The sequence below is a fragment of the Quercus lobata genome, chromosome 8 (assembly GCF_001633185.2).
Source record: "Quercus lobata isolate SW786 chromosome 8, ValleyOak3.0 Primary Assembly, whole genome shotgun sequence".
Classification (NCBI taxonomy): domain Eukaryota; kingdom Viridiplantae; phylum Streptophyta; class Magnoliopsida; order Fagales; family Fagaceae; genus Quercus; species Quercus lobata.
In genome coordinates this window covers 4817556-4833282 of record NC_044911.1, presented here as the reverse complement: position 1 = coordinate 4833282, position 15727 = coordinate 4817556, and the positions used below count along the sequence as shown (strand labels likewise).

Below are 15727 nucleotides of genomic sequence, written 5' to 3'. Positions count from 1 at the left end.
AGTAAAACACCATGATAACTGTTGTCCATACACCAAAACCTAGCTCTTTGGCCCACTCTCTACAAATTCATTGTACTGAGCTCATAGGTCTAAAGTCCCATGCATCCTGGGCTAAACCAAAAAAATCAGACCCTACATTTGTATTTTCATAATTTTTTTTTCTTTTCATTTTGATAAAATCTGATAAACAGGTCGACACGACTAACCCATTTTATAAATGAGCCTTGTTAAGGTTGAGAAATCTTGACTTGTTTAATAAACATGTCGAGTTAGTGTTGACCTATATTGTCAAATACTCATGAGTTGACAAGACACGAATCCGACACGTGAATGCGAATTGCCACCCTTATGGATCAAAAGGCAATTTTGCTTATTAGTTATTACAATATGTGAGGGTAAAATAGGGTTGGAAATCCAAGTTTCCTGTTAAATTCTTGCAAGGGATTGACTTCTAAAATAATTTAGAAGAAAAATTATTGGGAAAAATTTTAGATTTAAAAATACATGTCATTTCCAACCAAAATTATATATATTAATTGAGCCAATGAGATTAGAATTTTGGAGAATTTCATGTAGCTTTATTCAAGCTTGGTCATATCATTTAAAACAAAAAACAAAAAACAAAAAATAGGAGTTAGCTAATCTACGCTAGCCTCCGAGCAAAACGCTTAGGTTAAGACCGTAGGCCAACCCTTATGGATGCCCATTGGTCTAACTGCCTGTTTGTTTCAACTTTCCCAACCCAAAAAGCCCGTTTTGAAGAAAGCTGAACCACAAAACCCATTTGGTTAGATATTGTTGAAGGCCATTTGTGGAAGGCCAGGCAGACAAAAAAGCCCAATAATGAGGGCTACAAAGAATTGACAAAATGGATAGCAAGAAACCCATTAGGCCCAAGCGGCAGGAATAATGGATCACAGGCCCAACAAATAAATAAATGGGTCTTGAAGAAACAAGCGGGCTCAAAGAAGCCAGGAAAGAAAGAAAAAGCATCCCATAGGCAGTGTATGAGGTAGAAAAGTGAGAAAGGGCCACCGCAGGCCCAAGGCAATGCAAATTAAGAGAGTAAGGGGTTTATGGCAGGCCCATGAGCCTCAAAGATAAGGATAAGGTTATTGGGCCGGGGAAGCCCAATGAAGTTAGTAAAAAACCCATGAGAGTGTGGAATTAGCAAACAGGCTGAGGAAGCCCAAAGAAAGTAATCGGGCCATGGATGCCCAAAGGAAAGCCCAAAGGGACATAGGAGCCCATGAGTAAAAGCAAAACAGTGCCCATGACAGGCCACTGAGAAAAATGGATAAACGGATGGCCCAAAAAGAGGTCCAGCAGGATTAAGTTATTACGGCAGGAATAACAGTTCAACGTAGCAGGCAATAAAGAAAATCAAAAGTGGGCCAAAGAAATGTAAGGCCCATCATCATACGAAGCCCAGCTCCTGAATGGAGAGAGAAACCAAAGGAAAGCCCACATGAAGGGTCAAGAAACGCAGATGGAGAGTCCCCAGTTCACGGCAGACGCATGAGCAGCAGGCAGACTCTTGGACATATCTGAAAGGGAAGCACGCGCAAGGCACAGGCACCACCAGCCTATACCCAGCCAATATAGGACATGGTGGGGCCATGGGCCAGAGGTAAGAGGTAAAGGGGGTATGGTTTAGTGGTGGGGAAAGGGGAAAATGTCTATTTTGCGGTTCCTGCCCAAACCCTTTTGGGAGGTATGTCCTGCTAGGATGATAGACCACCCAAAAGAGGCAAGTTTGAGGGGGAACCGTTGGGTGCATGCCTTGAGAGTAAAGAGAGAAAGCATTTATACCGTGGCAGGAAGAAATGTTACGGTATACAGAGGAACAAAACAAACCTACCTCTGTCTGGCAAGGGTGGACGTCGCACAGACCTGGTGGTCGGCAAGTACTCCCAGACCAAACAAAGGCGATTAAGGGGCAAAACGGTAAAACACTAGCCACAGCAGGCGCTATAAAAGGGCCCTTGCCGTGCCCTGAAATGGAGAGAGAGAAACATAACATTTTTACGGAGTAAAAAGAAAAAACAGAGCAAGAAGAAAAGAAAAAAGATAAGAAAGAAAACAGAGAAGAAAAGAAATGAAACTAAGGAAAAAGAAGAGTTAGTTCAATAGGCATGCACCAATAGATCGGTTTCCCTCTCTCCCCCTTCAAATCTTACTTTCTTCCAAAACGTAAATAAGGACTCTTTCTTTTTAGGCAATAACCATTCAGGTCCGACTCCCTCAAAACCATTAATACCCACGGCAAGATCTTTTTCCTGGGAGATTATTTGCATTGAGAAGAGGCATTCTCTCCTCTTTGGCTTTACTGCGGCAGACTAAGCTTTAAACTTGATTTATGCCCATTTGATTAGCTAGTATTATTTTCTTCATTTTCTCTGTGATTGACATCAATATGATTGTAATCATGCTTTATTAGTAAGGAGTACATAGCCATTTATTTAAATAGTCAGAATACTCTGTTTTAGTTATTATTATATCTGCTTGCCGTAACTCGTCTGCAACAGTTCTACTTACCGTAAGTTTGCTCCTGGCAGACAAGGCATAAGTTTGTGCACAAATCGACCCAAGTTGAGTTACAATTGGATCGGCCCCAACTCCCTTACTCAGAAACACTAGGGCCCATCACCGCAGGAGGCAGCCCAATACACCATATACAAAAAAGGCCCCTATAGGTATAAAACGCAACTTTTTGGAAAAAGTTGCATTTTGGGTTTGTGAAGAGAACTCTTAATGCCATAAAGGAGCTCAAAGTTGCATTTTGGAAAAAGCCCATGCGTGTTGATTTGTATCCGTTGGACACGCATGGGCAATTACCAAATTACCCTTCACATTTTACTGAAAATCTAACTTTACCCTTTGATGCATCAGAAGATGTTCCCACGCTAGATTCCTCATTCCTCTCATCTCTTTGCTATGTCCTCTGCCCTCTCTGAAGCTCACTCACGCCAGATTCCTCATTCCTCTTATCCCTTTGTTTATAACACAATTTTACAAAAGAACCCAATAATGAAATCAGAACCAAAAAAAAAAAAAAAAAAAAAAAATCGATCTAACCCATTTCTACTGCATGTCGTTGACAGTGGGGAAGAGATCAAGCAACAGTGGGGAGGAAGACAGGCGACGGTGAAGGCAAAGATCAAGCACCGATCTGACCTATTCCTCCCTTTTGGATTTCCCCCTTTATCTTTGTTTGATGAGAATCAAATGGTGTGGCGTGTGTGACCTCTAAGTTTGTGTGTTTTGATGGGATAGAGGGAAAGAAACTTGCAGACGAAGTGGTAAGAGAGAGAGAGAGAAAGGTACGTGTGTGGAGGAGAGAAAAAGAGGGGGGGAAAAGAAGGAAATACAGATGAAAAATAAAAGTAAAGAAATAAGGGAAAAATAAAATAAAGAATGAGAATTTAAAATTGAAAAATGCTACCACAATATTTTCACAATAAATTTTAAGTGATAGGTTATTATTAGTTAATATTGGTGAAAAAAATAATAATTTTTTTAGAAACTTTAAAAGTTCTTTTTAGAATAATTTTTCACAATACTTTATATATACATTGTCCTTTTTAGTAATTTATCACTCAAACCGCCACTTTTATAAATACTAACCAAACACTCAGTTTTTTCAAAAAACACTTTTTAACAATTTTTACCAAAAACTCAGTTTTTTTAAAAAGTACTTTTTCATACTGCACTTTTTGAAAACTCCACTTTTTCAAAAAGCCTAGTTTTAAAAAGCTGAACCAAACTCACCTAATTCAACTTTCAGCTTATTGTTGAAGAGAGAACTTATTGTTGTTGAAACTAAAAACTAAAAATACTGTAGCAAAATAATTTTTAAATGTGTGAATAATACCGTATGACTCATTTTTAATATTTTTTAGTAAGTGAACAGTAATTTTTGTCACCTACACAGTGAACCCATGTGATTTTACCATTCACGCACAGGAAGAAAAAAAAAAATTGAAAATGCAGAATCTGAAAACGCAAACACTCACTCCAAATGACATCTTTATCAAATAAACAATAAATTTTGAAGAGAGAAACATAGAGAGGCATAGACGGCAAGCTGCTTATTATACTTTTTTTTTTTTTTTTGATAAAAGCTACTTATTCTACTATGAAGACTTTTGGATGCCATTAATAACTGCATGCACATGTACCATATTTGGATTTCCAAAAGGGCCACTCAGTAATCATTACAATGAAGGACACGAAGAAATCATTTTGGTATGGGACACCTTGAACTTCGCAGAAGAAGTACCGTCTATCTATTCTCATTTCTCTTCAAGGCATACGGCATTACTGCTGTAATTGCCAGGGAAATACGCATATTGAATGTGAAAGGTTATTTGTTTACATGCTAAAATTGTTAAAGTACAATTACACTAAAATGGAAAAATAAAAAGTTTTTAAAAGTTAAGTTTTAAAAAAGAAAACAAAGTTAATCGAAACTCACATCACTCAAAACTTTTTATTTTTATTTTTTTTGATAAGCACATCACTCTAAACTTTTAATTAGAAGAACTCCCCTAGAAGTCTAGAACATATATTTGAAAGGCTTGCTCAAAAGGATACCTCAGTTGCTAAAGTTATGCAATGTCACAATCATTTTCATCCTTTTAAATTTAAACAATTATTGTGATGTATGAAACAATTAGTAAGACACATACTTGTCAATATATGGTTTAAATCTAGGCTTGCAGTAAAGCTTAATTCATAAGGTTTCTTGTCATTGGAACATGTGATCAAGTCCCTCATTCAACAGAAAAGTATAAAAATAAAAATAAAAAAAGTGTGATCAAGTTCCTCCAGTATCAAAAATGTGGTTTCTCAACCCAAAAAAAAAAAAAAAAAAAAGTTCCTTTAGTATCAAAAATAACTTAATGGTAAAGAACAATCGCCACAAGGTTAATGACGCTGTTTATGGTACTGATATCTCTGATTACTTTTTATGATAAATATAATTTGACAACTCAATTGCCACCTCAATTTGTGACTCATTTGGAGTGTCTCCAAATTTTCTAATCTTATTTACAATGCTTTGTTCAATTTCCTCAACAATTTTTTTTTTTTTTGGAAAGAAATTTCCTCAAGATTAGTCATCCTAATCTTGAGCCAAATGGGCAATTTTTGTTTCCAACATGTGATAAAAATCAGATTAATAGGGATCGTGGTAATTGCATAAACCCATTTTAGTAGGAAAATGGGCAACACCTCCTAACTTGGTGCGCGTGTAATGTCCGAGAAACATGCACTCCCTTTTAAGTCAAAATGAACAGCAAAGCACAAAAAATAAACCAACTCTCAACGTTCATGGAAAGACACTGCTCCTATTATAAACAAAAAACTTTTGAAAATGCAAAGGTTTCTTTGTCATTGTTCAGTTTAATTTCTTCAGCTAAAGAACCTGTAAGGCTGTAACCGCTCGTGTTCACTACTGAGTTTAACTTTTAATTACTCACTCACTAATAAAGTGACTAAAAAAACCACCTTCTGCATGATCAAAAAGCCAAAGAAACTCTTTGAATTCTTTCAAGTTTAAACTCTTATTTCAGTAGCACCATCTTTGTACTTATCCTCTTCTTCTTTGCAATAACTGCACCACTTAATAGTTTTTTTTCCATATATATAACTAGCATGGTTTATTCTTTCTGTTCTCATGGTTGGAATCTAGTAAGGACTTGCAAGAGACACTGCTACACTACGCTCCTATATTTATTACTCTCACTTCTTTCACACCCCTCCAACTCCAATACTTTGTGTAACTATCAAAAATCAAAATCAAAGCCACCCCACTAGGAAAAATAACAGAACTTAGATAGAGAAAGGTCAAGGAATTTTTCTGTTTGTTGTATTTGCTTGTGTTGGAGCACTTTTTAACACTAAAATCAGAGATATATGAAAGTACTATATGTACTGGAAAGCTCATGGGTTTATCTGGTTTTAGTGCTTTTGTTATGGTTGTCTTGGTGGTTTTGGATGGTGTTCAAGTGGGATTTGTGAAAGGTGAAAGCTTTGCTGAGAATTATATTAGTTGGGATGATATGAAGGTTGATGAGCATGAGGCTGGATTGAACACTAGATATGAATATAAAGGAAGACGGATTATTGTGGTTGACAAGAATGGTTGGGGAGATTCTCATACAGTTCAAGGAGCAGTTGATATGGTTCCAGAGCATAATACAGAAAGAGTAAAAATTTATATTCATCCAGGAATATACAGGTAATGTGAGGGAAGTGTGTGTGAAACTTCTTTTGGGACCATAAATTGATCTGTCTTGTTTGAAATTTATTAGAATCATATAGAAGTTTTGTGATCTCAATTTTCTGTCCAATCTTAAGGCATTGCTTTGTTTGTTGTGATATACTTTTAGAGAACCTCCAAAATTAGTTTTTTTGAGTTTTGTACACTTTTTAATCTTAACAGTTGTGTTGTTGGTATCAAAAAAAATAGTTGTATTGTTTATGGGGGTTGAGTAGGAACAAATAGTGGCTACGTGGGTATTAAAAAGTAGTTACATGATTTTAAATGCTCTCTCTCCCTCTCATAAGATCAATCTTTTCATTTTGGCCTTTGATCTACATGACCACATTGCTGGCACATTATAACCAAAATGTGCAAATCTTCTTGATTTTGAGTTCTATTCTATTGAAAAAGTGCGATGCATAATTAACTTAATATATATTCTTTCATTTCATTTTTTAATGCTAGTTTTTTCATATAATGAGAATTGAAACATGCTCATATTGTTGCGTACTTTTCTACAGAGAAAAGGTACTTGTGCCAATTACCAAGCCATATATTTCTTTAATTGGGAGCCAGGATCAAACTGCAGTTACAAAAATTACTTGGAACAATAAAGCATCAGATAGAGACCGAATTGGACTTCCACTTGGAACCTACAGATCAGCTTCTGTGACCATAGAATCCGATTACTTTTGTGCAACTAATATCACTGTTGAGGTAACAACAAATTCTCTTCCATACAAATTAATAAAATGGAATATGAACCAAAGCATGCATGATTAAATTTTTCTTTGCAGCATTAACTAACTCATTTTGTAAGCTCATAAATAACTGCAGAACACAGTAGTTGCAGTGCCTGGAGGATTTGGAATGCAAGCAGTGGCACTTAGAATTGCTGGGGATAAAGCCATGTTCTATAGAGTCAGGATTTTGGGGACACAAGACACTCTCTTAGATGACACTGGATCACACTACTTCTACCAGTGTCATATTCAAGGAAGTGTAGACTTCATATTTGGAACTGCAAGATCACTTTATCAGGTGAAATGCCATTATTATTTTTGTGTGTGAAGAGAACCCCAAATTCAAGTTGTAAAAGCTAAACTAGTATACATAAAAGATCATTTTTTTCGTTCGAAATCTTGGGTATTTCTTTTTGTGATTCTAATAGTTGAAGTGGGTGTTTGGAAACAGGATTGTGTCATTCAATCAACAGCCAAGAATTGGGGAGCTATTGCAGCTCATCACAGAAATTCACCATATGAAAATACAGGGTTCTCTTTTGTAAACTGCACAATCAGAGGAACTGGTGAAATCTTATTGGGAAGAGCTTGGGGTGACTATTCAAGAGCAATTTACTCATACTGTGATATGGATAATATCATATCTTCCTCAGGATGGAGTGACTGGAGGCACCCATCTAGGCAGAGGTATAACTTAACTAGAAATATATAACTAAGATTTTCCTCATAGATAGTATAATGATCTGAGAATTGCACATTTTGCACATACAGGACAGTGGTGTTTGGGGAATACCAATGCAGGGGCGGAGGAGCAAATACAAGAGGTCGGGTGCCATGGTCCAAATCTTTCAGTTATGATGAAGTTAGGCCTTTTCTGGACAGAAAATTCATAGATGGAGACCAGTGGCTTAGACTGTAGTGCTTCTCCCACCTAGTTTGATTGACTTTAATCACTTCCCCATCATTATCTATTCATTCTCATATACCAAGGACTCTCCATGTCCTATAAGGCTAAAACACTATTTTTAAGGCACAAATTTTGATCCTTTTTCTTCTTCTTTTTTTGCTCTATATCTTGTAATGCAAACAATAAGGATAGTCCAGATGGTGTATGCAAAAACTGTCGCCTAATTATTCACATTGTAATAAGACATGATATATATTCTTTACTTGAGTCATTTAGTTGTGTGGTGTTATTATAAAGCGATTGAAATTGACACAGATCCATGAACATATCACATTTGGGGTGCGAATGCATGTATATGCTGCAATGAGAGCACAGAGCAAATAGTGTTTCCAGCACATATGAAATAGCTTATTATTAAAAGGTTGGAGCAGTCCAAATGAAAACATAAACTAATAAGTAGTAATTTTTTTACTTTTATGGTAAGTCTTCAAATTTGTTGATACAAGTAAGAAGCACATAAGAGAGTCAATCCGACTCATTTGGAGTGCTTCTAAGCAAAGAAATTTAAATCTAATACAATCAGTGGATACTGATAGCCATCATAAATCCTAAACCTCAAACCTGTACAACTACTAAGGCTACAAAGTCAAGTCCAATGGCAATGAGCTTTCCCTACACCCGTGTAACTATTTACAAATCCAAACAATCCACTCAAGCACTCAACATTAACCGAAGATACTTGCATCATCACCATCATAAATTATGGCATACAAACTCCTGTTGGTCATCTTATGATGCCACTTCCATGAGTTCTACTTCTTCACAATCCTGCCCAGAATTATCCAAATTCTCAGTTTTGTCACCATTCTCACCATCATTTTCATGTTTGTCATCATCATCATTACCTTGGACATCATCTACATTATCACAACTGCCATTCGTCTCAACACCATCAACCTCTGTTTTTATGTCATTTAATGATGGGGACTTCTTATCAACCCTGTCCATATCTTCAGGAAGGCCATCAGAACTGGCAAATGAAGATGAGTTGAGTTTTTCATCTTCAACAGTATTAAAATTAGTACTGCTAGGAGCTTCAACATATGACACAGAAAAACCAGATTTTGTATCTTGGACAAGGTTTGAGGATGTGGCAAGCTTGGTGTCTGAGCCAATAGTTTCAGATATGGTTGAGAGTATGTCAGGCTTTCCCTGTATATCAACCCACTGGTCCCCCATCCAATCTTTGGATTTTCTTAGATCCTTTTTGTGTATATTCAGAAGTAAGCTCTCACCTGCCACCATGTAAGTCACATTAAAAAGAGAGAGAGAGAGAGAGAGAGGATGTAGAAGAAAAAATAAAAGAAACATGAAGCTAAATTAGCGTACCTGGAATGAAAATTTGCGTAGTACCATCACTAGAGTTATCCAATCCAGTTACAACTCCTTCCCACCAGCCATCACTCCACCATGCATCAACTGCAGTCCCAACCTCAAGGTCAAGGTCTACTTGCTCTTTAGGAGGGGCTGGCCTAATTGTTAAGCGACCCGAATGCCTCATGCCAAGTTTATCAGGCATAGCCATTTTGAAAGCAGGGATCCATTCCTACAAATTGGAGAACATCTTAACTACTTTTCAAGATAGAAACTCTGGTTTTAGAAGAAAATTAGGAGATTAATATGACTTGTGTCATAGAAAATAGGAGATTTGTATAAAGTTATGTTAGAGCTGACTTTGCTAGATTGCAACTCATTATTGGTCTACTGAATTTTCTTTAAAATGTGAAATAAACTACAAATATGAGAATATATTTGATTGTGAATGGTCAATCAGAATTGACACTTAAAAAAGATGTGGCATTACCTAAGGTAGACATTTAGCATAATATTCTTCAAAGGCTATGATGTCAACTTACCATAGAAGTTTTATCAAATTATACCATGAATTAAATCATTTATTTAGTATAATGGAAAATTCAAATGCAAATTGTAATTCTATACTCCTCTATTCAGAGTTGGAAAATATTGTAGAGAGTAGTTTTAAATGACTGATCATACCTCAAGATTTCCGCATCCATCTTCATCCTGCACATCATCATATCGAACTTTCATCTGTTTTCGTGATACCTGCAAGACATTGCACCTGAACCAGCATCCTCTGATGCCACTATCTTGGCAAAGCAACTCTATCTTTTCATCAACCTTAAATGGTGAGGTATACCAAGGGGGACATTCAATGCGCTTTAGAGAAAGCAATCTCCTGCTGCCTGAGAAACCATAATTTAAGTTCTCATAAGGTTCATATGTCATCATCTGGTGAACTCTACCAGAATTTCTGACCCTTAAATTATCAGCCAGAAACCTTTGACAAACTCTACCACTTCTGGTCCTCTTAGCTCCTAGCTTTACATCGTCACCTGCGCTTAACCGTTCTTCTTCTTCCCCATTCAAGCTATGGCATATAGACTCGGGCCTTACAGAGGGATCAGGACCCAAACAAGAGAGAATTGGTTGCTCAGAATAGCCTTGCAATTTACTGAGATCAAAGGGCTTCACTCTGTTGCTTCTGAACTGCCTATAGCACAGGTGTACTCGGGCTAACAAAGCATGAGGAAAAGAAGCTACGCATTTCTCATAATGTTCACGAGTTAAGACTGTGGCAGGGCCATCAACACACTCTGCACTAATGACCTGTGAATATGGTGTGAAGAAAACTTCTTTTGGGTGAGGATTTCGTACAGGAATTACCCCCTTGACTTCCTGATTGTAGTGAAACCACCTTACTTTCACCTTTTTCTGACCCCTCTTGTCTTCATACATATCTTCCAGATAAGCAAGATAGTGATTTTCTCCCTTCGCCATGACAAGGACAAAGGATCGAATCTAAAAATCAGAAAAGATGAAAAACTGTCAGAGCAACTGACATCATCATTAGAAATCAAGTGATCTTTCCATCAAAAGGCACTCCTCAATGCAAGTCTCAAAAACTTATAAAGAATACTTGTCCCAAATCCCCGAAGGACATGCATAAAGATGCCATGCTCAGATGAAATGTGCACTGCTTGCTATGAAGCATATGAGGCATGTAAGATATCAAGAGGAAATTAAAATCTCTGTTACAGGATTGTGACTTTAAAATCAATTTTCTTTCACTGCAGCAGGTTCTTGTTCTATTAATTTACTCTGAGAATTGAAAATGCAATTTTCTATAAATTACATGTGAATGCAATTCGGCCCATGCCTTAACACCTCATGCGCTTAACATTTAAAACACCCCATATCATGCATTCCCTTTAAGATTAACTAGCGGATGCTTACTGCTATTGTAATCCCATTCCTGCAAAATTCTGGGTAATGCTTGAGCTGTTTACCACATTTCCATGCAACACCTGACCAAACAATGTCTGAATGGTGTCCCTTGAAACTCCTTGCAAGTCGGCCCTAATACACAGGTGTCAGAAATATTGTGAGTTTTGGTTAGGAATAACAATTACATAACAACAACAACAACAACAACAATAATAATAATAATACCGTATCATCTGGTACTTGAGTCCGCAGAGCGCTCAGTCCATTCATTAGAGATTCAGAAGACCCTAAAGGTTGTATTGAGTCATGTTTTGGAGATTCTGTAATTGAAAAATGGTAAAGACAATGTAAATGTTTCAGAGAAAACATTCCAACTTCTTGATTGCTAATAGAATAAATTTAAATAATAAAATAAAACTAATAAACTGAAGACTAATCCACTACTAATGAAGCATATCTATAGGAATATAAAATTATATTACCACCTTAAAATTCTAATATTAAGAATAAAAAGCAAAAATCTCCTACACAGAAGTAAGGGCTCTTAATGCTCCAACTTGATTGATGTTTCACTTGTATTCCTGTTACAAATTACATCTAATACCACAATCCGTTGCCTTGCCTGAACTAATACGTCCAAGCTCCACATCTAATGACCAAAATATACTAAAATTTCTTTTAATAAAAACCATGTGCAACGCTATCTAATTTCAGACTACAAAAGGATAAGCACATAAACTTCCAAACATAGGATTTCTTGTACATTGTGACAAATTCTACCAAGTTCGTTTTGAAGAATCTTAATTGAATATGGTTCTATCACATTTGTATTACGTATAAAAGGTTGAAGGGTGGAAGTGGTGCAGCCTTATCCAAAACACAGATTTTAACTACTAGAATTTAATGAACTTCAATCTTGGCCTCAATGAGTTGCATCAATGGGACAAAAGACAATGTCATGTATCAATGACTTAAGCAAGATAAATATAATTATATTGCCCAAAAAAAGAGCAAAAATCATTTTGAAACATATGGAGGGACACCAAGTTATATTTATGGGATGATCCACAAAACACGAGGCATAGAAGACAGCAAGGAGATAACAAGTCATTTCTAACATGAAGGACTGTAAAAGACACCAAATTTTGATTGAAGCCTTGAAAATTCTTGCCCATTTTATGACACGCTAAACTTTCCATGCTGTCAGTGACTAACATCTAATAAGCTGTATCGCAAAAACCTAACATTAATTATATCAAATTTTCATGGGACCTCAATGAAAAATACATAATAGATTATCCCTTAGCCTTATTAAATCTCTTCACCATTCCCATGTATTCAGTGCAACTCATGTAATGTTTTCCAATTACCCATGTAAATCTACAGCAATAACTGGTAAGTAAGTATGGGAAAACCAAATAACCAAAAGGGGGAACACATACCAGACCGATCTCCATGTACATTCTGCTTCGATAGCATAGAAGTAAGCCAGTCCACAACCTCTCTCCTCGACCGCCATTTATAACCAGCATGGATGGAACTTTCCTTCCCATAAGCCTGCAAAAACTCCTCAGCAACAACATAGAACATGTGCCTAACACTTCTCTCAGTTCCCACAACGGCACGGATGGATTCCCCAGTGGAATCTTTCAGGAAATAGTGAACCACTCGGTTACCACGCTCCTGTGATACAAATTGCTCTTTCCACTCCACAAAACAGTGACTATTTCCAGTCATCTTGCTCTCAAAAGTGGGAGAAAACAGATATGACTTTACAGGAGTACAGGACACCAAAAACCCACTTGATCAAATTACATAGCTGAAGTACCACAATACAAGATCAAACCTAACCAAACAGAGCACGTTTTCAGACAAAGCTACAATCTTGCAATTATTTATAACCCTGGTGCCATTAACCCTAGGAAAATTCATGTTCTATCAGCTAAAACCTCAACTACTGTAGCAATGAAATACAGGGTATTTCATCAAACTCACTAGAACTGGCAAAAAGCCCACAATTTGAAATTGAAAAAGCAGATCAAAGAGCCACAAGTACAAAGCTGAAGATGCCCCAAGTAAATGGGACACAGCTCAACACAACAAACCCAGATGATTCAGTTGCCTTCAGAATCAACACCCTTGCCAGTTGCAACAATTCACAAAGGTTCTACCATTAAAGCACAAATTTTGAGAAACATTTACCCCAATATGATAAACCCTAGGAAGCACCACAGAGAAGGATTCTAACAAACCAGAAGTGGGTTTTGACAACGTTGACCAGAACCCAAAAGACAAGTACTTTGAAGGTTTACAAGCAGCAGATCAGGAACCTCAAAGTCAGAAAATAGTGGGTCAGGGCTTGAAGAGCCCCCAAGAGGAACAAAGATGTGGCTTTGGCTGCTTTTGCCAAGAGAATCACCAAAAATATGAAATGGGCATCTCAATTTAGACCACAAGAGTGAAACTTTCAGCACCAAAAGATGGATTGTCAAAGCTTTGATGCTTGAAAAGAACCTGGTGATAATGATGTTGAAAATTTCAAGAAAGAGGAGGGCAGTGCAAAAGGTCTTGTACCTATTTTGTTGAGTACAAGGGGGAGCAAAGGGAGATAAGAAATAGAGAAGAAGATGAGGTAAGAGATGAAGAAAGGGCAATATACCTTAAAATGGGCATGGACATGGAAAGTGTGAGAGTTGCAGAGCCTTGGAAATGTGCATCCCATGCAGCTGAGCTAATGAGGTGAGAGAAGAACAGGGGACCGGTAGAAGAAGAAAAGGTAAACAACAATTTGTAAATTGATTTTTTTTTTTTTTTTTTAATAGTAAAGGGGGCCTAGTATTAAGCATTATTTAAAAATCATAATAATAACTTTGCTGAAAATGACTTTATCAAAACTAGTCTCATTACATAGAGGACGTGTGATGAGGTTTTTTTTTAATTTAGTGTCATAATTTTTCATTTATCACAATATAAAATGTTTGTTTAGTTTATTTAATTAAACTACATGTATAATAATTTTTATTTTGGACATAAAAAATACATTCATTAAAAAAAATAATACAAACAAATGTGAAGAGAAAATAATTCAAACACCAACATAGATAAATAAATAAGAAAAAGTGGAGTACATTAAAAATCACTTTTTTTAATAATTCAAAAATAAAGAAGAAGAAATTTGAAAAAAAAATCCAAAATAAAAACGTGAAATTAGAATTTAGAAGAAAGGAAACTAAAAAAAAGAATTAAAAAAAAAAAGAGATTTTTCTTACATTTTTATTCACAAATTAATTGATGGGATTTTTCTTTTATATGAGATTTGACGTACAATATTTAATAATTCTTCATTTGGATCTATGGCCCATTTAATGCAATAAATATTTTGTTGCAAATTTTTTTGAAGAAAAATATATTTATATTTTAAATCCTGTAGTTCGGAGGGTTTAAATGGTTTCAAAACTATAAATTACATTATATAAATTTAAAGCTATTTGGTTTATGGTTGACTTTATAATATTGTGCTATATCTTTTCAAAAAATATTATGTCGTACAAATTTTTGACGACTCATAATTTTACACATTATTATTCTAATATCTATTTTCATTGATTTAAAAATTTTTGTATATTTTTGTAAACCTTTTTTTTTTTTTTTTGGTATCTCCTTTAGAATCTTTTGTAATCATATTTTTTAAAATTATTTAGTAAATATTTTTTTATACAAATATAATCATAATAAAAATCTATTAATAAATACTATAATTATTAAATTTCTTATTTAGATAAAAATATATAAAAGACAGAGAAATTCATATTTTGTTAAATTTTCCCATGCATTACACCGATTAATAATTGTTCATATATTATATATAATATATTAAAGTGGAAGCTCAATTAAGAATTCAAATTTTCTAGTTACACTCTAAATTAAAAGATAGAGAAACCCATATTTTGCACTCATGCATATTCTAAGTTATAAGCTAGTTAAATTTATTTGATTCTAAATAATGTTGTATAATTCGCATAAATCCTATGAGATTCTTAAGCAATTTCATATTTTGTTTTGAGGTTTGTGGAATCCCTTTTAAAAATGTGGGTATTTATATACCCATAAATTGAGAATATTATATTTTATAATAAACTATTTATGCAATAGGTTCAATTCAATACATACATACATATATATATATATATATATATATATATATATATATACATATATATTGTAAGGACTCAAAAAGAAAAGTCCAAGCCCACTTAGAATAGTGGCTCCCAATCCTTCAAGCCAAGCCGAATTCAATGAATTTTTTTAAGAGAGTGGGCTTTAGAGTCAGTTGCAATGCTAAGGAAATTACAAGCTTAGGACCAATAGAACAAAAGTAGTTAGTATGAATGAAAGGAACAACAATTCAGAATAAATTCAGTATAAACTTTTACGGTATGATCATTTACTCTCTCTCTCTCTCTGTGTATTTTTTCTTGTAGAATGTTCATCCCTCTTTTC

The 15727-nt window shown here is 35.3% G+C and overlaps 2 protein-coding genes across 4 annotated transcripts; one reads left to right on the top strand and one right to left on the bottom strand.

Moving 5' to 3' along the window:
- Nucleotides 1-5587: 5587 nt before the first annotated feature.
- Nucleotides 5588-8188, top strand: LOC115955349 (pectinesterase QRT1). The gene is made up of 5 exons (XM_031073456.1): nucleotides 5588-6244; nucleotides 6790-6985; nucleotides 7106-7309; nucleotides 7463-7698; nucleotides 7783-8188. The coding sequence occupies exons 1-5, from the start codon at nucleotides 5949-5951 to the stop codon at nucleotides 7928-7930; spliced, it is 1080 nt and encodes a 359-aa protein (XP_030929316.1). The 5' UTR covers nucleotides 5588-5948; the 3' UTR covers nucleotides 7931-8188.
- Nucleotides 8189-8304: 116 nt separating this feature from the next.
- Nucleotides 8305-14043, bottom strand: LOC115955348. Of its 3 annotated transcripts, XM_031073454.1 has the most exons (7): nucleotides 13887-14011; nucleotides 12670-13073; nucleotides 11453-11565; nucleotides 11237-11359; nucleotides 9977-10801; nucleotides 9308-9524; nucleotides 8356-9213 (listed from the first exon to the last, which is right to left on the bottom strand). In XM_031073454.1, exons 2-7 carry the CDS (start codon nucleotides 12962-12964, stop codon nucleotides 8708-8710), a joined length of 2079 nt encoding a protein of 692 aa, XP_030929314.1. In that variant the 5' UTR covers nucleotides 12965-13073; nucleotides 13887-14011; the 3' UTR covers nucleotides 8356-8707. The 3 variants fall into 3 exon arrangements, with proteins under 3 accessions (XP_030929315.1, XP_030929314.1, XP_030929313.1); XM_031073455.1 differs by having other exon boundaries at nucleotides 8305-9213; nucleotides 11453-11547; nucleotides 12670-14043; XM_031073453.1 differs by having other exon boundaries at nucleotides 12670-14011.
- Between the last annotated feature and the right edge of the window lie 1684 nt (nucleotides 14044-15727).